This window comes from Cynocephalus volans, chromosome 6, assembly GCF_027409185.1.
Source record: "Cynocephalus volans isolate mCynVol1 chromosome 6, mCynVol1.pri, whole genome shotgun sequence".
In the NCBI taxonomy this organism is placed as follows: Eukaryota; Metazoa; Chordata; class Mammalia; order Dermoptera; family Cynocephalidae; genus Cynocephalus; species Cynocephalus volans.
Genome location: NC_084465.1, coordinates 61,338,218 through 61,364,686, shown reverse-complemented (window position 1 = coordinate 61,364,686; position 26,469 = coordinate 61,338,218). Strand labels below are relative to the sequence as shown.

Here is a 26,469-nt window from a genome sequence, read left to right as displayed (position 1 = left end):
CACAGCCCTTCTTCTATTGATGAACTAACATAAAGATTGGCTAATTCGATTTTAGAATCTTCTTCCTTTGCTTGTGCACCCTACTAGAAAAAATAAAATTTAAAAATTAGGCACAAAATTCTGAAAAAATGGAGTAGATGTACTTTTTTCTATTTGACCTGCTAAGTATAGATAAAACAATGAACATTACCCACGAAACAAATGTAAGACTCTAAAAAATGGAGAGAATAAGGCAGACCAGCCATGGATCTTGGGATCTGTGGAGTTATGCATGGTGGCAAATTCCTGGTTTGTTTTTTGCTTGTTTGCTTCATGTATCCCAGACTTAGAGCTGAAGAAGGCAACAGTCCAGAAACACCAGTGCACACAGACAAAAAATTCTTGCTCTTTCTAGCCAAAGGACCAGGGCAGCCTAGCAAGACAGAACACTTTTAGACAGTAGTAAATCTACTTTAGCCAAACATCATAGAAAAAATTGTGGCACCATCCAGACCCACACAAGCGAAGACCAAGTGGGGAGCCTCAACTTCCACCTTTGCCAGGCTGTACAGGTCACCTAAACTTCACTGTTTGCCCCCTGCCAGGGGGTGTAAGAGAAGGCCAAGTAGGGAGCTGATCTTTTTCTTCCCAATTGTACATATTTGTAGGGTACAGTGTGTTGTCTCAATACATGTATATGTTTGTACAATGATTCACTTGTAGATAGCATATCCATCTAAACATTTGTGGTGATTACAGTCAAGATCCTCTTTTCTAGTTATTTAGAGATATGCAATACGATACGCAATACTTATTAGCTTTAGTCAGCCTAAAGCTAATAACTTATTCAGCCAGAATTTATTCTTCCTATCTACCTATAACTTTGGATCCGTTGACCCACCTTTTTCCCTCCCCCAGGCCCCCTTTTCCTCCCAGCTGCTGGTAACCATTATTCTACTCTCTGCTTCCATGAGAACCATTAATTTATATTTAAATATAATTTTTAAATACTTTGGTAGACAGAGTCTGTTGCCCCTTACTTACAGGAAATTCTTTTTTACAATATAAATCTTTTATGTATAGTTTTAAAATATTGATCTGTTCAATACACACTTAGTGAGACCTCTAGTGCTATGGGGACTAGAAATACAGATAGGCATAGATTCTGCCTGGTAGTAGTCTTGCAAAGGGATATAGAAGGAAAAGCTGGAGTCGCATGACCAGAGTTGGAGTCCTAATTCCATTGTTTACTAGCTGTGTAAACAATTCATCTTCAGGGGTCCCAGTTTCCTCACCCCTAAACTGAGAATAATAGCTCCTTATTATTTACCTTAAACATGCTTCTTGTTTTGAGAATCAAATGAGATATTACACACACACACACACACGCATATATATATAAACATATATGTATGTGATGGGCTCTGTAACTGTGTAAAACACTATATAAATCTCAATGATTATTATTCTGGAACCATGCCTTGTTTTCTTTATATCTGCAAACTCTAGCACAGGGTCTGGCACATAGTAAATGTGAACAGCAATTATTCGATATTTCAGTGAATAAAACAAAAATAATCTTCAATCTCACAGATCTTATATACTACTGAGGCAACAAAAGACAATGATCACAATAAATTCATAAATTATATAGCATACTAGAAGGTGAGAAATGCTGTAGGAAAAAAAAAATCAAAGCAGAGTAAGGGGAACAGAGAGTCCTAGGGGGTATGGGGTATGATTTTGAAAGAAGAGGTCAGGGTTGGTCTCATTGAAAAGATAATTGAGGGGAGGGCGTTAGCCCGGTGAATATTTGGGGGAAGAGAATTTGGGGCAGAGGGAACCATTGGTACAAACACCCTGAAGTAGGACTCTGTCTCTCTTGCTTGAGGAGCATCCAAGAGGCCAGTGTGGCTGGGGTGGAGTCAGGCAGGGAGAGAAGAAGTAGAAAATGAAATCAGTGAGGTTATGGAGAGGGTGGACCACTGCAGGCCATGACTCTGAGTGAATTGGGGGCCACTGCTGAATTGTGACATAATGTGCCTCACATTTCAAACCACTCTGACTGCACTTTTGAGAATGGCAAAGGCAGCAGAGGGGGCAAAGATGGAAGCAGAGAGACAGTTAATATGCCATTGAAGTAATTCTGGTGAGAGATGGTAGGGACTTGCATGATGGTGCTAGACCAGGAGGTACAGGGAAGTGGTCAGATTCTGGATATATTTTGAAAGTAGAACCAACAGGATTTCCTGACAAACTGATTATGTGGTGTGGAAGAAAGAGAGGGATGCAGGATGACTCCAGTGTTTTTGCCAATTGAGAAGGAGAAGCCTGTGTGAGGGGCCAGTGTGGGGAAAAGACCGGGAGTCAAGGTTGGGCATATTAAGTTTAAGACGTCTATTCAACATGCAAATAGGGATCTTGAAAATGCAGCTGTGTATAAGAGCTGGGAATTCAGGAGGAAGGTGTAGGCTAGAAATTAAAAAATTAGAAAATGTTGGATACAGATGGTATTTAAAGCTGCGGCGGCGATGACAGAGGAAGTGAAAATAGACAGAGAAGTCCAAAAAGTGAGGCTTGGAGCACTCTATGCTAGTCAAGAAGTTGAAAAAAAGAGGAAGAATGTCAAAGGAGACTGGGAAAGAATGACCAGAAAAGCATAGGTAAATCCAAGAAATGTGTGTTGTCCTGGAATCCAAATGAAAAAAGTATATTCAGGAAGAGAGAATGATGAATGCATCAAATGTTTGAATTAGTCAAGATAAGGACAAAGAATTGATTAAAAGATAAGGACAAAGATGAGTAATGCAGAGGTTATCAGTGTCCCTTACAAGAGCAGGTAGCACAAAAGGGCAAACTCGTGTTTAGAGTGGGTGTGAGAGAACAAGAGGACAGGAAATGCAGAAACTGATGTAACTTTTTCAAGAAGTTTATCTGCCAAGAGAAGTAGATGGTAGCTGGCATAGGAAGTGGGGTCAAGAGAGATTTTTTTTCAAGGAAGATATAATAGCATGTATGTATGCTAATGGGACTGATCCAGCAGGGATGGAAACGTTGATGGTGCAGGACAAAGAGGGAAGAATGACTCCTTAAGATGATAGAGGGTGAATCTATAGTACAGAAATACAAACAAGCAAGCAGGGGCATGAATAGTTCATTTAGAGAAGCAGGTGGAGAGACAGAGTGTTGGGTACAGATGCTGGTAAGTAGGCGAATGTCATAGTGGCAAATTATAGCAGTTCCCTTCTGAACACTTCAATTTCATCAGTGAAATAAGATGCGCAGTAACCCAGCAGCATGAGAAGACAGGGAAAGAAGGACAGAAGGCTTAGGAAACAGAATGTAGGAAATAATTATCTAGGAAAGTGGAAGAGCGAATGAACTAAGGAAATAGTTTAAGGACTGTTGGGCATGTTGGGATATGTCAGAGAACAAAACAGAAAAAAAAATTTGTCCTTATGAATCTTGCATCCCACTGAGTGGACAATAAATATAAAACACAGTAAATACATTAAGTATATAGGATAAGGCTATTTAAGTTCATGGTGAGATCAGTCATATGGTTTTATATATTTTTCATCAGATAAATTCTGCTACATGGTGTAAGTTCACGGTAGGTGAGTAATTTGAATTAGCCAGCGTTGCAGATTTATTAAGCAAGCCTGATAAACAGAGAGTGGACAAGAGGGCTGTGGATGTTTGCAGGTTGGGTTATGAAGGAGGAGATGACATGAAAAGGGTGAAGAACAGTAAAATAAGGGTGGTAGGATCAATGGGTTGGAGGATACATCAAAGCATGGATGTGTTTAACTATTTGATACATCCGACCTGTGCTCTCCATCCCCACTTCCCTGCTCTAGTTAACATGGTGGCTAAGACGACTGCCTGGATTAGAATTTCAGCTCTATTAATTACAACATCTCTATTCTGTTTCACTTTAATTTTGTTTATCCTTGTCCAAAACACATTTCCTTAATTACTTCAGTTTCATAATAAAGCTTGATATTCATTACGGCAAATTCCTAAATAACCTATAATTTTTCAAAATAAAAGTGAAATACATTTTCAGGAAAAAAAAACTGAGAAAATTCATCATCAACTAAAGGAAATACGAAAGAGTATCTTTAGGTGGAAGGAAAATGATCTAAGATAGTAGCTCTGAGATGTAGGAAGAAATAAAAAACAATTACATACATTATGCATAATACATAATACCATTATGGATAATATATAACACCATTATGTATTATGGTAAGTACATAGTCAAGTTCCCATGAAAGATATATACAAAAAATTAAATAATAGTGTAAAAGTCAGAGGTGGATAAATAAATTTTAAGAGTTGTAAACTCTTTGCATTGTCCTGGAAAAAGAACAAGTACCATGATTAGCCAAAGATACATGTCATAATCTCTAGGTAGGAGGTAACTGTTAAATAAATAATTAAGCAATATATATTTAATAAACTCATAGAAAAAAACCTGAATAATAGAAATATTCCATTAGTCCAAAAGAAGGCAAAAATGAAGAAAAGAAAGACAACGCTAATGGGACAAATGCAAAAAGTAAGAGAGCAGATTGGTAGAAGGACATGAAATCCAGTCTCCTTCAACCATGCATAAGTATTGAGATACTTCACCACAAAGAGAGTTAAGATTTCTTTCAGCCTGAGTGTAATGGAGAAATTCAGTTTATCATAGTGGTTTAAATAGAGTAAGTTTTCAAGTTCTAGTTGATGAATGAATAACTGAATGTGAATTACCAGACAGGGTTGCTGAATTGTTATCAAATATTAAATATAAAAGAAACCCCTGGAATTAGCTCTAAGACAGGCAAACCTGTAAACACAGCCACGTAGGCACGGCTTCTCTCTCCCCACAAATACTCAACATAGGTCCTTCTCAGATGCAGAAAACATGTGATCAGTACTTTTTGCATGGACAACCTTGTGGGTTGACTCAAACAGACAGGCAAACACACCTCATTCCTCATGGGTGTTTTTGCCTGTCTGTTTGTGTTAGTTCTAGTTCAGAACCTCCCTACTCCTTCAAGTATCTGCTTTTTACTCTCCCAAGCTTTCTTTTATTAGAGACTCAAGAAGCTATTATCCCTATATAAGCTGTTCAGTTTTACAATGTCTTCCAAGTCACCATGAAGCCTTCTTTCAAACTAAATAATTCCAATTGCTTTAGTCTCAGAGCATCTTGAAATAATGATCTGACCACCTGTCAGATTCATGAAGGCAAGGAATTCTGGTTGACCAAAGAGAATCCTCATGGTTATGCTGGACTGGATAAGGAGGAAAAACATTTTGAGAAAAAATATTCAAATAAATCCATTTCAACTCCAGCTCACTATTTTAACTCCCAGCATGCTATTTCAGGTCAGTTCTCCCCTGGATCAAGTTAGCAGGCAGAGCAGGATGGAGATACAGGGCACATTCAGGAGGGAGTGCCAGAGCTGTTGGCTTCTGTTCCAGTCTTTCCTCATCTGCCACTTCTGAAATTTTAACTATAATAATAGTTGCCGTTTATTAGGTGCCTCCTACGTGCACAGCTCTTTACACACATTATCTCTAATCTTAATAATCCCCCTAATTTACAGATTTATAGATTGAATCAATAATCAAATAACCTGCCCAAGGCCAGACAGCTATATGGCAGCAGTGAGATTCATACCAGAGTCTGACCAACACCTCCTCTTATGCCATGCTCTGCTTTAAGGTTCTCTGGGACCCCAAAGAAAGCCATGGGATAACTATTGCGTTAATCAGAGGCAGCAGGAGCAAGGGCCAGCAGGTAATCCTGCTATGTGATTAGGGAAGGAAAGCTATATTTGTTGAACACAGATTAGGCACAGTAGAAAGTACTTTCACCTAGTACTTAATTCATTTATTCCTACATTTTTTTTTTTTTTTTGGGCGGTTGGTGGGTGCAGAGATCAGAACCCTGGACCTTGGTGTTACCAATACCCTGCTCTAACCAACTGAGCTAACTGGCCAGCCCTAATTCATTTATTCCTAATTCATTTATTCTTAACTCATTTATTCCTCACAATAATCTAGTAAGGGAGATGTTTTTAATCCTTATTTTACATATGAGAAAACTGAAACCTTGAGAAGTGAGCCAAGTGTCCAAAGTCACATAGTAAGATGTGAAGATCTGAATGTGTGAAATTTAGCTGGTTTCAAAGCCACGATACCTTATTGCTGTGTGTTTTAGACCCTTCTTTTTGGCAGGAGTGTGGATAAATTAATCAGAAGGCACAAGGAAACTATACTCAAGTAGGTGTTGGGAGTAAAAATAATTTAGTATCGGGAGAAATCTAAGATTCGAGCAAAAAAAAAAAAAAAATGTGGGTCTTTAGTTAGGCAATCACTAAAGCGCCTTCCAGCCCTAAAGTTCTGGGTCTCTAAGTACTAAGAAGAGGTCATGGCCAGCGTTCCTCTTCTCCAAGGAGCATAATGTGATGGTTCCGGGCCGTCCCTGGAGATGGCTGGGTTCGGTGCCACCTGGACCAGAACTCGGGCTGCAGACGCGGGAGGCGAGTCTAGCGCTCCCTCTCGGTCCTCGGCCGCCCTGCGACTGTCGAGCGTCCGGACACCGTCCCCGCTTGGGTTCGGAAAGAAACATGAGCCCCGAGGGAGGGTCACAGTCTCTTGCAGGGGCTTAAGTGGCCCGGCAGCACCCGGCTGGTCGCGGGCTTGTCGGCCGCAGCGGGCGCGGCCTGGCGCGGGCTGGAGGCTCGCCCGAGTGGGAGGCGGCCGGGCGCTCCCGGCGGCGAGGGCGGCGCGCTGGGCCCCTCGCCCGCGCCTGGCCTGCGGCGCGAGCCCGGCGGGCGGCGGGAGCTGCTCCTGCGGGCCTGGGCCGTCGCCCCGGCGGGGGGGTCGGATGCGCGTGGGGGGCGGGGGCGACGTCGCGGCAATAAAGTCCGGGCTCCTGGGCCACAGCGCCCGCGCCCGGCGGCTCCGCCAGAGAAGCGCGAGGTCCGAGGTGAGGGCGGCCCGGGGCGCGCCGGGCAGAGGCGGGAGGCTCGGGGACGGCGGCGCGGGCTGCCAGGAGGCTGCTGGTGCCCCCGGAGCCGGGCCGGGGCACCCGGACATGAGCCGGCGGTTTCTGTCCCCAGGCTGAGATGGAGCTGGAGGCGGGGAGGACCGCAGCGGCCCGGCGTCCCAGGAGAGCGCTCGGCGACTTCGAACTGGGCGGCAGCAGGTACATGGCCAGCAGCCGGCTGCTTTTCCGTTACGCGTGCACCGTCAGGGCCAAGTTCAGCCTTGGAAAGAAGCGGAGAAAATCGGTGGATGCCTTCGGCCCTTGTTTTGGAGGCTTTGAAGAGTCTGGTCTGAGGTCTGATCTTGGAGCAAAAGTTTTAGGTGGCCTCGAAGAATGTCACTCAGCCTCCTTTTGGAACAGGCTCAGGAGGAAGAGGCCCCTTTTCCTTTGTGCAGGGGTGATTCGGTGAATGTCCCTGCTGCATAACATTCCTTGTGTTATATAACTCGTAAAACTTTTACAAGTAACTTTCGCATGCATCATCTGATGTTTCGCGTTTGTAGAGTATCAGACACCTGCTGTTGATGTGCTTTTTGAATACGGCTAGTGGAGCAAAAACTCTCCTCCCCAGCTCTTTCTCTCCCTCCTCGTCTCACCCTGCCCCCTCTTCCAATGGCCGGGCTGGTTCTGCGACGGGTAGGGGACCTTAGGCAGCCTCATTCTTGCCCAACCTGAGCTTCCAAATCAGTTTTTGTTCAAGTGCGAGGGAAAATCCCACCGCTTCCTTTGCTTGCGTGTTGTTCTAAGCCGGTTTGGTTCCCGGGCCTTGTTAAGCACACTTCACAAGCTCTAGGAGGGGCAGAAGCGGCCAGTCAGTGGTGTGTGTCTTTGTTTCCTCTTTCACTGTGGGAACAGTGAATCACTTTAGCCTTTAACCTCAAACAGTTTATGAGGCTATTATGGTTTCTGAGTTCATGCCAGGCCACCCAGAACTAAAAGACCTGTGTTACCGAGTGATCTCCCAGAGGGACACACTTACCAGGTTTTGTAGTTTGTCCTCAAGCTGCAAGGGGCCTGTTTAGCTAACTGAAAATATGCTATCTTATGCTTGGTTAAACTGAAGCATTGTTTTAGTCTGATAACTTGTTCCTACAGTGATGTTTCTCTATTCCAAGTACCCTGGTATTTATTCATAGGAAATTTAGTTTTGCCATATAAAATTGGAAAAATGATAGATGGTTTTGCTTCTAATAGAAAAACATGGTTTTCATCAGCTGGAAATTTAGGCTGGGATTGACTGTGAATCTATTAATAGGTGGCATTTTCATGAAGAAGCTATTTATATATTGCACTGGCTGAACATTTGACGGGTGTACAAAGGAGCTGGTCCCTGCAAAAGGTGTAATAACACTCTGGAACTCAGGGAAGTCCTCAGAAGTGAAGCACATAGCCTTCTGTTGGAATGAAAACAGCTCAAAAGAGAAATACAGAAAGTTAAGAATAAGCTAAAACTATAAGGTTATGAAATTAAATGAGACTAGTTTTTATAAAAGCAGATCAAAGATTATACATTCGAGTCTTTGCTCAGATATTGCCTTCAGAATAAGATCTACCCTAACTACCCCACTTAAAATTGCAAAGTACTTCCCACTAAGCCCACTTAAATTATCCAGGGAAAATTGAGAGTTAGTTATATGCTTGTTCCAATCATGCTGCTATTGCCTGTGACACATTTTTTAAAAAAAATATATTTAGTGACATGTTTGTTTGTCCAGTGATTTCAGTAAATATTCCACATAATTTGGGATCAAGTATTTTGAGTAAAACGATCACTTACTTATATAAATGCATATTAGGAAAAAAAACCAAAATAAACCAAAAAACCTCTACACTCATGGAGTTTACATTATTGTATGGAGGACAGACATAAGTAATAAAAATACTAAATAAGTAAACTACAGCTAATGTTAGAAGGTAATGAATGCTATGGAAAAACATTAATCAAGATTAAGGACAGGACATTGGGGTTGCAAGGGGAAAATTCTTTGCAATTTTAAGTAGGGTGGTTAAGGTAGATCTTCTTCTGAAGGCAATATCTGAGCAAAACTTGAAAGAAATGAGAGGAGAGTTGTGCAGGCATCTGAGGGGAGAGCATTCCTAGCTGGGGTAACTGACCTGAGATGGGAACATGTTTGGTGTGTTCTCAGAGCAGCAGAGAGCCCAGGGCTGCTGGAGGAGAGTAAGCTGGGGTGGGAGTGGGAGAAGTGGTCAGAGAGATGATAAGGAAACCAGTCATGTAGGGCTTTAAAAGATAACAAGGATTTTGGCTTTTACTCTGAGAAAAATGGGAGCCATTGCAGGTTTTTGAGGAGAGAAGTAACATGGTAGGATTTGTGTTTTTTAATGATTACTTTGGCTGCTGTTGAGGATAGACTGAAGTAGACATGAGTGGAAGTGAGACACTAGGCAGGAGGCTGTCCTACTGAAGAGAGCAACAAAAGTGGTGAGAAGTGTTTGAATTCTAGAGGTATTTTGAATAGGATTTCCTGACACTACTCCCCACAATCCTTCAGAAGAGTGATCTTTACTAATTTTAGATCAACATGTATTTATTTTTAGAAAAAGAAGAATTTAATTAATTCGACAGACATTACTAACATCCCCTCTATGTGTGAGCTCTGTAAGACAGGTGACCATTTCTCATCTTTTCATATATCCTTAAAGTACCTTGGACAGTTACCTTTGCAGTTGGTGGCTGCCTTGCAGTGTTAAACTGGATAATTTTGACAATTTGTGGACATCGCTCTTTTATATTTGAAAATATTATAGTACTCTAACATCATAACTACTCAGACTTATGTTCAGTTGACTGTGAAACATTTTGTAACAGTTTTAAATTCAAATGATTATATTTTTACAGTAACCAAGACAGGAATAAAATGAAGAAAGTGAATTGGATTGGACCATTAACATTGGTAAGCTATGTAGTATTAAATGTGAATAATCCTGTCTTTCATTTAAATTTGGGGTCTTGAACCAATAACTATACAGCAAGTACAGTTGACCCTTGAACACAAGAAGGTTAGTGGTGCTGACCTAGTAGTTAAAAATCCACATATAATATCCAAAACAATTTCCAATATATTCACTGAAAAAAATCCACATATAAGAGGACCTAAATAGTTCAACCCCATGTTCTTCAAGGTCAGCTGTACTTTACGACTGTTTATAGGTAGCAACAGATTTCCCCTGCTGCAGCTGTGCTGTCTTAGGTTGGCTTATTGCAGTCAACAGCCCACATTCTTAAGAAGGATGATAAAAGAAGTAGGGATAGGCTGTCTGTGACACACGGTAGAGATAACTCGTGTACAGGGAGCTGGAAAACAGGAACTGTGTTAGTAGCACTATACAAACTCACCAATATCAGGAAAATGAATCTCTGCATTTCCTTCACAAAAAACACCTCAAATTTAGCTTAAAATAAGTTTACATATAAAGATGATTGTCAACTATAGAAATTTTAAAACAATTTTAAAAATGTATGTTGATATATGGCACCCAGGAAAATTAGTTAGATATGGATTAACTGTTATGGATTCTGATTATGCTTAAGACAGTTTTCAGTGCTTTTCTGCTGATATAAGGCAAACCAACACATTTTTGGAAGAAGTCTAATCTGTTTTTCATTTGTAATATGCCCCAGAGATGCAAGCCAAGAAAGTGGTTGTTCACTTTTGGTAAATATGATGTATTTCAAACTATGACAACCATTATTTGATAGCAACAAAGTTGGAATTAAGTGGCATGCAACTGAAACCTCCAGCTTAGTAAGTAAATGGATAAAAAAGACACCAAAACCTCTACACTCTTGAACATCGCCACACGCTTCTCATGTCACCACAAAGCCTCTATTCATCCTCTTCTTCCTTATTCATGTGAGGGTATTTTTTGTTTGTTTGTTTAAAAAGTCTCAGTAAGAGTAAAAGAGATTTTATTAATAGAGTGCTTTGGGCAATAAGTTGTTTGTAAAATTAAATCTGGTTTTAATGCACAGGTTTAAAATCTGCTTCCTATAGAAAATGGAAACTACAAACCTTAAAGTAGAAATATAGAAAATTTCATTTGAATTTATAAATTATAGTTTAAATTAAATTTAAATTTAATCTTTATTCTATCTCTAAATAGATATTTTTTTATCCTAAAAGAGGTTCAGGATAAAACTGTGCTCTAACAGGAATTAGAAATACATTGTTTGGTTGAAAATCACTAAAACAAACAAACAAGAAACAAATCTAGGTTTACTTAGAATGTTGCTGTGAAATTCACCTAATTTTAAAATGTAAGTATTGAAACTGTAAAATTTTATTCAATTGATATGAAAAGCATTTAGAACAATCCTCAATGTCATATAAAATTCACTGAAGAGAATATTGCATGACATCCTGACCCTGTGCTTTTAACTGTGGCTGACAGACCCAACTGCTCTATCTCCCTTCCCTAGGAGCCACTAAAAGTGAAACTTGCGGACATCGGTCCCTTTTGTAGGAATTTTAAGCACCCTTCCCTGCTTGCTCTTGGCTCTACCTGTTCCCTTTGTTTCATTCTGAACTCTACCTGGCTTCTAATCCTTTGTCTTTTTTGGTACTCTTGCTTGCATTGTGTGTTTGATGATGGAGTTTGCCCCCTACTCCCAAAACCCAACTTCTGGAAGTCTTTGAAAACAGCCTGCACACACATACCCTCCTTACCATGTTCTTCCAACCACAGACTCACCAGGAGTGAGCAAGTCTGACTCAGCCTCAGCCCTCTGCAAAGTCTGATTCATCACCCGCTCTCCTGGTAACAGTTCCCTGTCCCCAAAAGGGGGTGGGGTAAATGGGCAGAGTAAAAAGTTTAAAAAGAGAGGAGAGACACAAGAGACAGAGGGGAAACTACAGAAATAGAAACTTATGAGAAGGAAGATGTAGTCTGGAAAGCAGAGGAGGAAAGAAGAACAGAGAGAAAGAGCCATCAATCAAAAACAGGGAGAAAAGGGGAGAGATTGGGGAGGACTAGAAAGTGAGCATTAAAGACTTTTGAAGTGCTATGACACTGATCTGCCGGTTAGTTTCTGACGGCTGTATACTTCACTGTGACAACTAGCATCCCCTCTCCTGTCTGTAGGTAGTCCAAAGTCCAAGATCCTTGGTGTGACCCACCGGGCCTTCTGCACCTCTCCTGACGTTGTCTCCCACACTCTGTACTGTGACCTTCAGGAATTCCACTGTGGGGAGCTGCTTTAGCACTCCATGTAGTTTCTAGTCACCCTGCTGCTCTCAGTCTAAACACCCCCACCTCCTCCACACTCCAGTTCTTCTCCAGCTAACTCCCCATCCTCCATGTTCTATGTGAGGGTCATCTCCATGAGCAAGACTTCTCCAAAGTACAATGTTTAATGTGCTTCACAACTGAGCTGCCTTTTAAAAGCTGACTTAAACCTTTTAAAGGGATCTTATCCTCAAAACTCAGTGGGTCTATTTCCTCCTAGTTTTAATTTTTCCTCTGAAATATTCTGAATGCTGTTTTAAATTATGTGACTATGTGTGTGGATGGGTAAATTTACTGTCTGCATCCAGCTATTCTTAATTCACCTCAGGAGCTCTGGGAGATGAAACAATATTTCTTAATGGAACCAAACCATTATCCCTTCTGATTACATTGTAATTATTCACCCAAGTCAGATACTGATTAAACAGAATTAGGGTGATTTCTTTACAGAACACAAAATAAATAGAATCATAACATTAATCTGTTAAAGATTTGGATCAAACTTCTCCTTCTCTAATACATTCATTTGCAATTTAAAAAGTGCTGACTTTAAATAAAAATCCAAAGAACATATAACTGTGGAAAAAGAGAAATTCCACTCCAGAAGCTAAGTATTATTTTATTTCCTTTTTTTAGTTTCGATATTCTGATTGGCAGGATAAATTGTTTATGTCCCTGGGCACCATCATGGCCATAGCTCACGGATCAGGTCTCCCCCTCATGATGATAGTGTTTGGAGAAATGACCGATAAATTTGTTAATATTGCAGGAAACTTCTCCATTCCAGGTAAGCATTTCTCTACTTTTTTTTTTCAATCCACATTATTCGTTTAACTGGGCAAAAGATATCACAGTGGAGTTGTAAAATTCTCAGGAAATTCTTCAAATACTCATTTAAGTTTCAAGAAATACATGTGTACTGGTTGACTTTTAATATGGGATAAGGAAATACACAGGAAGATTAGCATCTAAATAAAGTAGGGAAGTCACTCTACTTAACAACAGTGGAAACAATAGAATATATCTATACAGTATCCATCCATCCCATTAGTTGGGTTTTAAAATACATCAGTTAGCATGGCAGTGCCTTTTAGCTGTGCTCAGCTTGTGGACCCATCCCTGCGTTTTCTTTTTCTCTCTCCCCTCCTTGTAAATAAATTATACCCACTTTCTGTCTTTAATTTTTAGATCAACCATATTGACTGGAACTTGATATAACACTTCAATAAAGAGTGAATGGATTCAACATGAGAATGATGTGCTTTGAAACTCACCCAAAGGGCTATAATTACCGAAGAACCAGAGGAGTCCCATAAATTAATGTCATCTATAAGAGGAGCCCTGGCAACCGCACTGGAGTGGGTTCCAATGGACAAAGTTATTTTCATACTAGCCAAATTCAACATAAAAAGGAAGATTTCCATGCTTTTTACCCATCCTAAAGGCTCTGTTCCTCTAAGACCTAGTGAGCGTTAGGCTGGACGAGACTGAGTAAAGCTTTATTGATGCACAGATGGTAGAATACTTTTTTAAAAAACTGGTAAAGGTAAGGTGGTTTTCATAGCAAAGATACCTGAGAAGAGTGTACTCTCATTTAGATGGCATTCAGTAAGAGTTTTCAGTGTTCACTGATTGAGAACTACATATTTAGTCACCATTGTAAGGCTTAAGTGTAATTTCCTAAGAAAATATTGATTGATTAATATAATATGTTTAGATAAATATTAATGCCTTTTAGAAATTCAGTAAAAGCTTCGTTTAAATAGTTAAAGCAAACTCCTATGAAAAAAACATATTTATTTATTTATGTAGTCTCAAGTACTATTGTCTCTGAAAAGAACCTCTTTATAATACAAATAACAGCATAATAATGATCTTTCATTGTGTTTACTATGTGGTAGGTCCTATGCTAAGCACTTTACCTACAATATTTCACTTAACCCTCACAAGAACAATCCTCCACAGTAGGTAACGTTATCTTCTGTGATATACAAGGAAACCAAGGCTTGGAGAGGGTAAATAACTCGTTCATAGTTACACTGCTGGTGGCTCTTAGGACAGAATTCAAACCCAGATCTTTCTGCCACCCAAACCATGCTCATGACCATATACATTATATTGCCAATGTAAATAATTGTGTTTTCTCTAGGAAAAAAAAAAAGTGTTTCGGAGAGTTTTAAATGGATTGCTTGTGTTTGACTGGGTACCAAAACTTTAACACAAACACCATAAAATTAAAGTTGAAGTAAGACAGGATAGTTTAAAATGTATTTAAGGAAAGGGGGAGATAAGATTTTTTTTTTAAATTTTTTTTTTTGGTGGCTGGCCAGTACAGGGATCTGAACCCCATGCTCTAACCAACTGAGTTAATCTGCCAGCCTGGAATTTTCTATTTGCTTTTCTTTTACTTCTTAGAAGATCCGTAGATCTTTTACATATTAACTATTTATATATTTGTCTGTGTGTCTGTGTGTCTGTGTGTATGTATATATAAAGCAGGATGATGCCCACATTGGGACACATCAGTTAAAAATTTGTTTCTACTCAGGATTTAAAAAAATCAGACTAACAGATAAATGGATAAACAAAATATGATGTATACACGTAATGGAATATTATTCAGCCTTAAAAAGGAATGAAATTCTAACGCATGCTACAACATGAATGAACTTTGAGGAAATTATGCTAAATGAAACAAGCCAGTCAAAAAAAAGGCAAATACTATATGATTCCATTTTTGGGGAGATATCTAGAGTAGTCAAATTCATAGAAACAGAAAGTAAAGTGATTAGCAGGGGCCCGGTAGAGGGGGAAATGTGGAGCCGTTGTTTAATGGACATGGAGTTTCAGTTTTACAAGATGAAAAAGTTCTGGAGATTGGTTTTACAACAATGAGAATATACTTAACACTGCTGAACTATACACTTAAAATAGTTAATTTAAGATGGTACATTTTATGTTATGTGCATTTTATCACAATTAAATTTTTTTTTTCAGATTCAAACAATGCACCTCCATTATCACGGATAAATTTGCTTTTGGTTCTGTTTTATTAGTTCTGTTTTTATTTTTACTAACACCAGAATAATTTCACACTTTCTTATTTGGAGCAGTTTGCTCATTTTTTACTTGTTTCTAATTATGTAACTGAATGTCTTTGAAACTAGACTCAGCAGACAGTGCCATGTGCTGTGCCCAGGGTCGAATTCAAGGTTTCTCTGGGGGAAGCATGAGCAAGTCATTTATAGACCTGCGAATGTTGGAATGATAAACTCACAAGATTTACCAACTTCCTTTCAGTAGCATCCAAATGATAAACACTCCTGTTTATGTCCCTCAGTCCTCTGTAGCCATATTTGTTATTGGGCCTATTGGCTGTCTTGGAAGACTTGAAATGGAAGTCCCTCTAGTGTTATGAATTTCTAATATCCACTCTCTGGTAGTTTGAAAAATAATATTCTCATACCTCTTTGGAGAAAATGAAACTTTTAAAGGGTACTCACTCTAAATCTGTACTGGTCATTGATAAGTTTAGAGTTTACCAAAAATCATGGGGTTTGGGAGCAGATAGGGTGTTTAGTTGAGATCCTAGCTCATCTCACAGAGATGTTTATTGAGTTTATTCTTTAGAATTGTTAGATTCTTGGGCAGATAGACTTAATGGGAGCCAAATGAAAAGGAATGTTAAAAGGAAAAAAAAAAGGTTTAAATTACAAGAGGGTCTGACAATGACTTCTTGTGAACAGAGCCCGTCCTTGTCAACAGAATAAAGCTACTCCTTGTCAGGGTTGTTCCTTCACAATGATTCAGTTGTGCAGAAACTATGCACAAAACGTTCTGCATCCAAAACTTTAAGGACAGTCATAGAAAACAGGTTTTCTGCAGAGTATCAAGGACTTGATATCTTTTATGCCAAGTCTATGTGACTATAATAACCTAGAAAATTCTGTGGGGAAATGGCTGCACCCTGCATGTCCTTGCATTGTCTCATGGTTGAAGGGAAGATGCATTTTTGAACCTCGAGTTACCTTGATTAACTGTCCATAGTACCTAAGCTGCCTGAACAAACACCAGCTGTCTGTTTGTGCTGAACAGTTCCATACGATAAAAGTTCTAGGCAGAATCAAGGAAGGCAGACATTTACCTTGAGACTCAAAGTGACAATGAGGACTAAGTTTTCCAATCTAATCCTTGTTGTTTACACTTTTTATTCAGACCTTTCAGTCACTAGCTGTGTGACCATAGGTAAGTTACTCATCCTCTGTAATCCTTACCTGTTCTCACTGGTGAAAGGTAATCATAGATTTACTCATTAGAATTAAATGAGATGATTTATGTAAAAAGTTTCTGGAACATAGTAAATGATAGGTACATATTGGAGAAAACTGCTGGCCCGTTAGCTCAGTTGGTTAGAGCATGTTGTTATTACACTAAGGTCGAGGGTTCAGATCCCCATACTGGCCAGCCACCAAAAAAAAAAAAAAAATTAAAATGAATAGGCAGCTTCAAGAGTTCCCCATTTCCATGTTATGGGAGACATTTAGGCAGACTGGAGCAGGAGTTCTCCATCCTGGCATGTTAGAATAAACTGGGGCACTTTTAAAAAATGTGATGCTGTGGACTCAGCCAGAAGTTCCAGTTAAATTGGGCTTGGGAGAAGCCTGGCATCTATAGTTTCCCAAGCTCTCCATGCAATTCTATCAGGCAGACAGCACTGAAAACCACCAAACCAAATGGCTACTTGGGCATTGTTCATGAAACTGACGCATAATTGGCAGCATCTGTCAAGACCAGGTATAGGGCCTTTCAAGATCTAGAATCCCATGACTCTTTGGGAAATGTACCAACACACACCTGTCTTCCCTTTGTCCCGAAGCAGCAGAAACTAGGCTCCTCGGGTTACTGACTAGAAAGAGATTTCCATTCTTGTTCTGGGACTCTGAGAAAGGAGCAGGTTAAATCTGGAATGCTCATAGATTCTCATTTCCTAGGAGAGAAAGTCAATTTGGCTATGATATTCTCCTGGAAAGAGTTAAAAAGTTTGAGGTAGATGTTATAAGAAAAGAAAACTTATTTAAGATTTCACCCAATTTCTAAGTTCAGGGGGAAAAAAAAAAAAAAAACCAAAACAAGAAACAATGATTTTTACAAGTACCACAGCTTTAGAATAGCTTGTCTGCCTCAAATTCCAAACAATTTGCCGTATTTAAGAATGCAGGGAGGAAATGAGCTGATAAGAAGGTAAATAAAATAGGGTATGATTCCTCAAGAGTCTGATAGCTGATAAAGAGCTAGATTTGGAATCAGAAACATTTCACTGTGATCATCAGTAGAAATTACAATCCTGAAGGAAAAAGTATGTCACAATCAGGGCCACCTGAGTGGTAATTGATCCTGACAGTAGCTTGAGTTTTAAATAAATTTCAGCCTTATCTCCCTTTGGAAAAAGATAAGGAAGATACATGGCACCCAGAAAACATGACCCCTGGGCCATGATAAAAGAACAAAGATAGGCCAATTTTTCTACTAGGGCCATAGTAAATAGGAAATACCTGCCTTGGTGTATTTTCTCAACAATGTTGTGGGGATATTTTATTCTACTATTTTGTGAATGCAGTAGATGCAGGCTGTTTCCTTTTTATTTGTTACTTTGTGTTTTTAAAAAAGTGAAAATAAGTCATTACCACTTGAATCTATCAGTGTAGTATAGTAGTAGTAGTAGGACAGGCCAAACTGCCTGGGCTGACTTTCCACTCTGCCACTTGCTAGCTGTGTGACTTTGGGTAAGTTACTTTATTTCTCTGTGCTCAGTTTCCTCTTCTGCAAAATGGGAATAGGTAAAATAATCCTACTTTATCAGGTAGTTATGAAAATTAAATGAATAAATAGATATAAAGTGCTCAAAACATTGCCTGGGTGTATAATAAGTTCTCAGTAAATGTTAGCTATTATTAAAACATGAAAATCAGGAAGGCCATATTGACATTTTTATCAGGTTAACTCAAATTAATAGACAATATAATTCCTTCCAATTAACACTACTTTAAAAATACCAGAATACAGTGCTGCTAGTAAACATGATGCGGGAAAGCAGGAAGTCGACTAACTGCCAGTGAGCCACTGACTGTCTTTGAGCAGCTCAGTTATCTTCCCTGTCTTTAATTTTTCCTTCCTTGTAATGGATATAAATCGGTCTTTCCCCTACTTACGTCATAAGGCGGCATGTGCAGGGAAAACGCACAGATATAAAAATAAAATCTACAGAAGCAGGTATCTGTAAAGTGCTTTACATCACCAAGAAAACAATGCCCCTTAAATCCTATGGGTTTTTTTGGTTTTGTTTTTGTTTTGGCGGCTGGCCAGTAAGGGTATAGAAACCCTTGACCTTGATGTTATCAATATCGTGCTCTAACCAAGTGAGCTAACCAGCCAGCAGTGTTTTCTGTTTTAACCATTTGTTTTGCCGTCCTCTGCAATTCTGTATACTTTGTGTCTCCCCGCTTCTTCCTTGGCTTTCATCAGCTCCTCTGTGTGCTTTAGGAAGCTGCTTTGCTAAAGGCCAGAGACCCTGAGGAGGGGGAAGAACCTGGGAGGGCTCATCGTACCCCACCTGGGCCCTTGATATCCCATACCCGAACCCGTGGGCTCTTGGATAAAGAGAAAAGAATGCACTTGAGAGTGAAAAGAGAAGAGTAGTTTTCTTAGAGAATCTTAATGATGGCATCGTCTAGCTTTCATAAATTTTTAACAGATCTTTAAAACCCGGCAATGCCTATTAATAGTTCAGCCTTTTAAGAATGTTTTATTTTTGTTTTGTTTTGGTTTGATTTAGTGAATTTTTCATTGTCGCTGCTAAATCAAGGCAGAATTCTGGAAGAAGAAATGACTAGGTAATTGATATATATCAATATCAATATTTCTCTATATATCTATGGTGTACTTTTTTTTAATGTTTCATTTTAAAATAATTTCAAACTACAGAGTTGTAAAAGTCTACAAAGAGCACCTGTGCTCTTTACCCAGATTCACCTATTGCTGTCATTTGTGCTTCTATCCCCTAATTTAAAACAAGTTGCATATGTGGGTACTTAAACAAGTTCGCCGAAAAATAGAATAAAAAGATAATATGAATCCATCCATGAACTTTTCGAAGTATACTTGTACATTACGGTCCTTTACTTCAGTGTGTTTACTAAGAATGAGGATATTTTCTTACATAACCACAGCACAGTTATCAGCTTCAGTAAATCTTATACTGATACTATACTTTTGTTTAATATACCATCTGTATTCCAATCTGTTGACCCAGTAATGTCATTTTACGGCAGGTTCCCCCTCCTTCAGTCTTCTCAATAGAAATCTCAACATAATGTTTGTACATTTGCATATCAACTAATGTTGCTGATTACAAGGAGTACTATCTGAGTGCAAAAGCAGGCCTGAAAGGCTTCTATCTGGAAACAATTTGTGAAATTAGATAAAATATATTTGAAAGTATTGACATGCATTTATTGTTTTTAAAAGATACTGACTTTCTACTAATTTGGTTAAACCTTCACTCCAAATTAGTTTGAATTCATGCCATTTTATCATATTTTTAAAAGTATTTTCAAGTTCTGTCAAACAGGAAGTTTTTTGATTCTCTGTGTATGCCATATGGAAAAACTTAACAAAGAACCATTTCATATGTTCAATCTGTTTATTCTTCTATTTGCAATATGTAGTATAAGATATGCAAGTCTAGAATACAATTATGAAAGAGGATTTATTTGAAAATAAAATAATTTCATTTATTATGAATGGAATTATTGTATGTATAGATTATCAGTATCAGTTAAAAGTGAATCATTAACACCTTTATTTTTTGCAATTAACCACAAAAATTTATCTTTTTTTTTTTTTTTTGGCTGATAGTTCAAGTAGATAGATTTGCCATCATAGAGCTTATCATCTTACAATTTAAGGAAACAACAAAAAAGAAAGAAAAAATTTTAATGTGTATTTATTATAATGTCCTACACACTCTTTGTCATCAGTTTAATAAACTGATTAATTCCCAATTCTGAAAATTTCACCTGAAAGAAATGAATAAAGGACAATATTTAAAAGAATCTTTCTACTTATTTTCCAGATATGCATATTACTACTCAGGATTAGGTGCTGGAGTTCTTGTTGCTGCTTATATACAAGTGTCATTTTGGACATTGGCAGCTGGCCGACAGATTAAGAAAATTAGGCAAAAGTTTTTTCATGCTATTCTACGACAGGAAATAGGCTGGTTTGACATCAACAACACCACTGAACTCAATACACAGCTAACAGAGTAAGTGTATTGTTAATGTCACACTTTCATAAAGAAATTAACCACTAACTATGTGAAAATTTGTCAAAGGAAGATTTTAAGTGAAAAAAATTACTAGATTAAACATTTGATGTGTATTGGGAACAGATTATCTGACAGCCATTTCTAGGGGCATCTACAGGTTATGCCACAGCGTGTTTTCCATATCCGTTAGTTTTTCCCTCCCAATTATATAGTAGATTTATTTGAGGACTGAGCATACATCTTATACCTGTTTATTTCTCATGGAGCTTACTACAGGACCTGACAGGTGCTAGACCCTCAATAAAGATGGTTGAATGAATGAATACATGATTGAATTAATTCACAAGGATAACACTGGCTGCTGTATTGAGAAGACACTAGGTTGAGAGTAGGGTCAAGGGTAGATGCAATTCCCTATTGCTTCCCTGTAACAGGAAATAATACTTCCCTGTCATTGCTCCCTGTTACTGTTGCAATGCCTGTCTAACCCCAGGTTTTAAACAAATTGACTCATGTTCAAAACGTTAATGCTTCTCTAATAGGATTGACTAATGATGGTAACTTCTGACAAGCATGAACTAATCCTCAATTTCTTCTTTCATGCAGTGTTTAGGTGGGGAAAATATCATTCAAGAGGCTAAGATTGAAAAAGGCTTGTAGTAGTATGAACATATTTTACTTACATATGTATTTGTTAGATGTGCACGTCAGCTTCTAATTGAAGACCTCCTGCCTGTAACCACTTAGGTGTGATCTTTTTTAGTGACATCTCCAAAATCAGTGAAGGAATTGGTGACAAGGTTGGAATGTTCTTTCAAGCAGTAGCCACGTTTTTTGCAGGATTTATAGTGGGGTTCATCAGAGGATGGAAGCTCACCCTTGTCATAATGGCCATCAGCCCTGTTCTCGGACTCTCTACAGCCGTTTGGGCAAAGGTATGTGAAACCTGGGCATTTTCATGTGTGTTAACGCACACATATAAGGTTATTTTTAACATCCAGGAGTTTGGTACTTGTACTTGTGCAGATCTGTGTTAAATGTCCATTGAAGCCACATCTAGAAACACGTTAATATGCTGCTTTAGTAAGGAAATTCATATTTAAAGTGATTCAAAAATGTCTCTGCTCTTACCTCAATTACGAGTTTTTTACAGTGCTATTATTTCTTTGGGTAAATCTGTGGCATAGTGGTTTAAAGGACATATATAGTTATGTCCTTATGTAAGGAAAAACAATTTTAAAATATAACATTCCTCAAAATTATTGCATGAATATACAAATTTTCAATAGAGTTTGGATTTGTTCTATTTACTTTTAATTATTATCAGTGATAGTTAATGGTACTCTGCCAGTTTTGCCTTGCAAACAATACACATAACCCGTTCTACTTCAGCCAGCACTCAAGAAATTTTGGTGGCAATTTTTGCTCATTCTGGGGTTGCTGATTTACTGAGAAAACTACGTGTATCTCTTTTGTTTTGATTCTTCCTTTACTTTTCTCCTGAAACATCTTGTTTAGCCATCTTATTATTCAGCAGAATGCCCATGGGTAGGTCCGAGAATATTATTTTCATAGTAATTAAAAATCATGACACAATAAAGGAAAGGAGGGCAAATCTGTTCAAAGCAGTAAAGTTTTATTTTATTTTACCTTACACTTAACAGAGAAAAAATATAGTAGACTGGAACTTGACACTGTTCCCAAAAATGCTATTTACAGAATGATGTGTGGATTTCCCTGTCCTGGCTACTCTTGGGGAGAGTATCACCAGGTTGGATCAGATCTAGAATTTGTAGGAGGAGCCGTTGGATCTAGTACTTTGAGTGTCATTTGCTACATGACTTCAACATTTGGGAAATAACAGAGTTTGGGAAGAAAAAAATAGGTTAAAGAGTTGACCAGACTATCTTTTAACTTTTCTCCCCATACAAAAGTCATGCCTATTTCTCTTCTGTCCAGATACTCTCAGCATTTAGTGACAAAGAACTAGGTGCATATGCAAAAGCAGGTGCCGTGGCAGAAGAGGCTCTGGGGGCGATCAGGACCGTGATAGCTTTCGGGGGCCAGAACAAAGAGCTGGAAAGGTCAGGAAGGTTCTTTGTCCACTAGTTCAAAGAACCACTTTTACATTTTGTTACTTATTCTTTTATGGTATGTGTTTATTACTTTCCCTTTCCTAATATTAACCCTTCCTCTGCAAAATATAAGCACCTTTTGCTGATGGCTGTAGTTTAATGTCAGTCTCTAATGCAGGGTTCTTAACCTTTTATGTTCCATGGACTCCTTTGGCAGTCTTATGAAGCTTGTGGACTCCCTTCTTAGAATAATGTTTTTAAATGCATAAAATAAAATATGGTAGTGTTACAAAAGAAACCAGTTATATTGAAATATAGTTACTCTATTTTATTTTTTCACTTCCTTAAAGACCATGTGCTAGAATATAGAAGAAAAAGACTGAGGAGATAAGAATCTCCTGATCATCGCTCAGGATTCTCTGTAGGGCGATGTGGGTCCTCCGCAACGAAGAGGCAAGGCCTCTGGCTTTCAGCCCTGATGACACAGTATAAGCCTGGCAAATTTATCTGCATGTGCAGACCAGCTCTTCTTTATGGCCCTGTGCTTGAGACCCTGGGAAATTGCTCTAAAAAAAAAACTGTCTAAGGTATAATTGACATATAAAAAGCTGTACACATATTTAAAGTGTACATCTCAATGAGTTTGGGGATAAGTATACACCTGTGAAAAAGGCTATTCTGCTTTACTTAAACATAAATAATTGTTTAGTGTTTTCTTTGAAAAACAATATCCCCTAGTATAGTTGAAGTATGATTTCATGTAAAGTATTATCTTTTGTCATTCCCACAACTCTTGGAAATAAAAATTCATTGGAAACTCTCTAGCATTAAAAGCAAAAATTGCTTAATTCCCTCCATTTCATTTTTCACTTTTCTATTCCTTAATCCCTCTTCAAAACCAACAATGTTTCTGCTTCTCTAACCTCTTCCTTTTTTCTCTCTCACTGCTGCTTCTTGTACACAATAGTCCACACAGACCACATGAACTCTCAGTTGGACCTCAGGATGTCAGTGTAATCAGTGCTGCTCCATTAGCCGCCTAAGCGAAGGTAATTACAGCATGTCAACCATGGTCACTGAGCCTTGTGTCATATTGGGGCAGACATAAATCTTCCTGCACAGGCCTGGAGGCCCAGCCACACAGGAGTAATCACAGTGTTGGAAGTGGCATACTGGCTGTCTCCCCAGAGACACAGCTCTGCTAAATGAGTGTAGCACCCAACCTGGAAGAGAGTACTCTGAAGAGTTGGGTGCTTTAAGTAATTAAAAAGATAAATTTTTGGTGGCAGTATACATTTTTCAAAAAATGAATGGATTCCCATGACTTATTTGGCTGAACTAAAAAGCAGTGATGTTGTTGGGTTTTTGTTACAAAAACATCCTAATTTGTGTGGCATTCCCCCCCCCAAAGTCTCACTGTACAGCCATTGAATTTTTTCCTTGATTTCAGGGAACCAAAATTAAATTCTACATACTCTCTGGATGTAGCATGAAAAAGTAGATATAATTTAATTTGATATAAAAAATATTGTAATTTAACAGAATCATTCTAGACATTTGTACCTTTATATCAAATTCTAGAAGACAGTAATATGAATTTGAATTACTATTCAAAAAGATGATAGTAATAGAGGCTGGCTGGTTAGCTCAGTTGGTTAGAGCGTGGTGCTAATAATATCAAGGTCCAGGGTTCAATCCCTGTACCAGCCAGCTGCCAAAAAAAAAAAAAAAAAAGGTAGTCATAGAATGAGCAAAAGTCAGGAAGGGTAGAAATTCTAACACAATAGTAGTAATAAGAATAGAAATTATCAGGTTTATCAACTGTGTGCCAGCCACTGAACTAATTACTTTCTATAATTATGTCAGCCTCACAATTATCTTGTAAGGTAGGCATTATAACTCCATTTTATAGAGGATGAAACTAAAATCTGGAAAAATACTGTACTGGCCAGCTGCCATAAATAAACAAATAATAAAATCTAGAAAAATTGAGTAAGAACCCATATCCCATAAGTAGTGACTACTTTATAACCTTGTACCTAGCTTGACAGTCGAGGTCAGCCTGTTTAAAAAAAATAAAAATAAAAAAGAGAAGCTCAAGTTTATGTACAAGAATATATAAAATTTCTGTCTCTCATTCAATGTGGCAATTTCTCTAGAGAAGCGAAATTGACCTGAGTTAAGAATCTAACTGTTTAAGAGTCCCGAATAGTATTTACAAACAATTCTTGGTTGGCTTGGTTTCTCTCCTTCCCTTAACCCTGACTTGTCATGCTGGCCATGAAGGTGACAGAAAAGCTCTTCACATCCCAGGGGTGAGATTTCCATTCTGGAACAGCCACAGGAACATTGTTTGGCCTGGTAGGGACCAAGGGAGATGGGTGCAGGCCAGTAAAGAGAAGATTTGGATCTGTTCTAATGTTGGCTGATCCTGAATTGGTTCAATACCCAGGAAGCTGGGTCTCACCAAGGGCTTATTACCTGATAGCTTTGTTCCTTAAACCTCCAACTACACAGGAGGTGAATATGGCTCAGATTATGGATTGCTTTTCTTATTATAACATTTCCCCCTCATTTTCTGGTAGGTATCAGAAACATTTAGAAAACGCCAAAAAGATTGGAATTAAAAAAGCTATTTCAGCAAACATTTCCATGGGCATTGCCTTCCTGTTAATATACTCCTCATATGCACTGGCTTTCTGGTATGGATCCACTCTAGTTATATCAAAAGAATATATTATTGGAAATGCAATAACAGTAAGTAGTTTTAAAAAATATTTATGAAGAATCTGAAAATATTATTTCTCCATCTACCTTCTCTTTTCTTTCATATCCCTCTTTTTTGAAGGATGAGCCATGATTATAGGCTTTTATCTTTTGGTGAATCTTTGGTTTGTCCTGTGGGCAGAGTGGGCTTTCTAGAATTTACAAGGCATAATTATGAGTGGGGATAAGAAAATAGCATGTGGATAGACCATTTGGGAAGCAAATACAACATATAAAGGAAATTAAAATATAATGAATTTATGAATGAACAAATAAGAATTGAAGCCATCTCATACTGCTGTTGAGTTTCATTGTATAAGAAAGAAAACATTATTACTATAATAGATAGGTCATTGTACAAGAGAATGTTAAATTTATGTAAAATGCCAGCTATCTGAAAGACAAGAAGAGAAGTTATGTTAGTTTTTTCTTTATCAAAATGAAAATAGCTTCATTTAATGATTATAAAAATAAATATACTCATTATACAAAGGATTAGAATACAGAATTTTAAAAATTAAAATTACTTATAATAACCCATACACTTGATAATTTTTGATACACATCTTTCAGATCATTTTCTGTATATACACACTTTTTTTCTTTCAAAACTGGGATCATATTATGTATAGCTTCTTGTAACATTTTTTATAAATTAGCAGTATTTTGTGACAATTAGAACAGCATGCAATCTAAAAAAGGTTAGCATGTAACCTAAAAATTTAAATAGAAATCTTTTAAAACCTGTACTTCCTTGTCTTCCTAAACAGAGGATACTGAACATAAATAATATGGCCCTTTGATGATAACTTAGGGTCATTATGAAAATTAATATTTTCAAAATACTTTATACAGTGGGAATCTTCAGACTTCATTGAGGGGTCGAGGTCTGTTTGGCTGGATGAGCTTTCGTAATTGCTGAGTCTGTTTTTTTTCTCACTTCTGTCTCCTCTCTGGCTGTCACTTTGGAATTTCGCCCTCTTTCCTCACTTCCTCATATACTATTGAAGTTTTAGGAAGAAGGG

At 38.2% G+C, this 26,469-nt stretch overlaps 1 protein-coding gene across 1 annotated transcript in view; it reads left to right on the top strand.

Annotated features, from left to right (window-relative positions):
- The first annotated feature begins 6,978 nt into the window (after positions 1-6,978).
- The window catches only part of ABCB4 (ATP binding cassette subfamily B member 4), a 67,732-nt gene continuing 48,241 nt past the window's right edge, over positions 6,979-26,469 (top strand). Inside the window, 8 exon segments of the mRNA XM_063098732.1 lie at positions 6,979-7,189; positions 9,891-9,945; positions 12,914-13,064; positions 19,110-19,167; positions 20,409-20,600; positions 21,367-21,538; positions 22,563-22,687; positions 25,264-25,435. Of these exon segments, the coding sequence (XP_062954802.1) occupies positions 7,110-7,189; positions 9,891-9,945; positions 12,914-13,064; positions 19,110-19,167; positions 20,409-20,600; positions 21,367-21,538; positions 22,563-22,687; positions 25,264-25,435 (1,005 nt within the window). The 5' untranslated portion in view covers positions 6,979-7,109.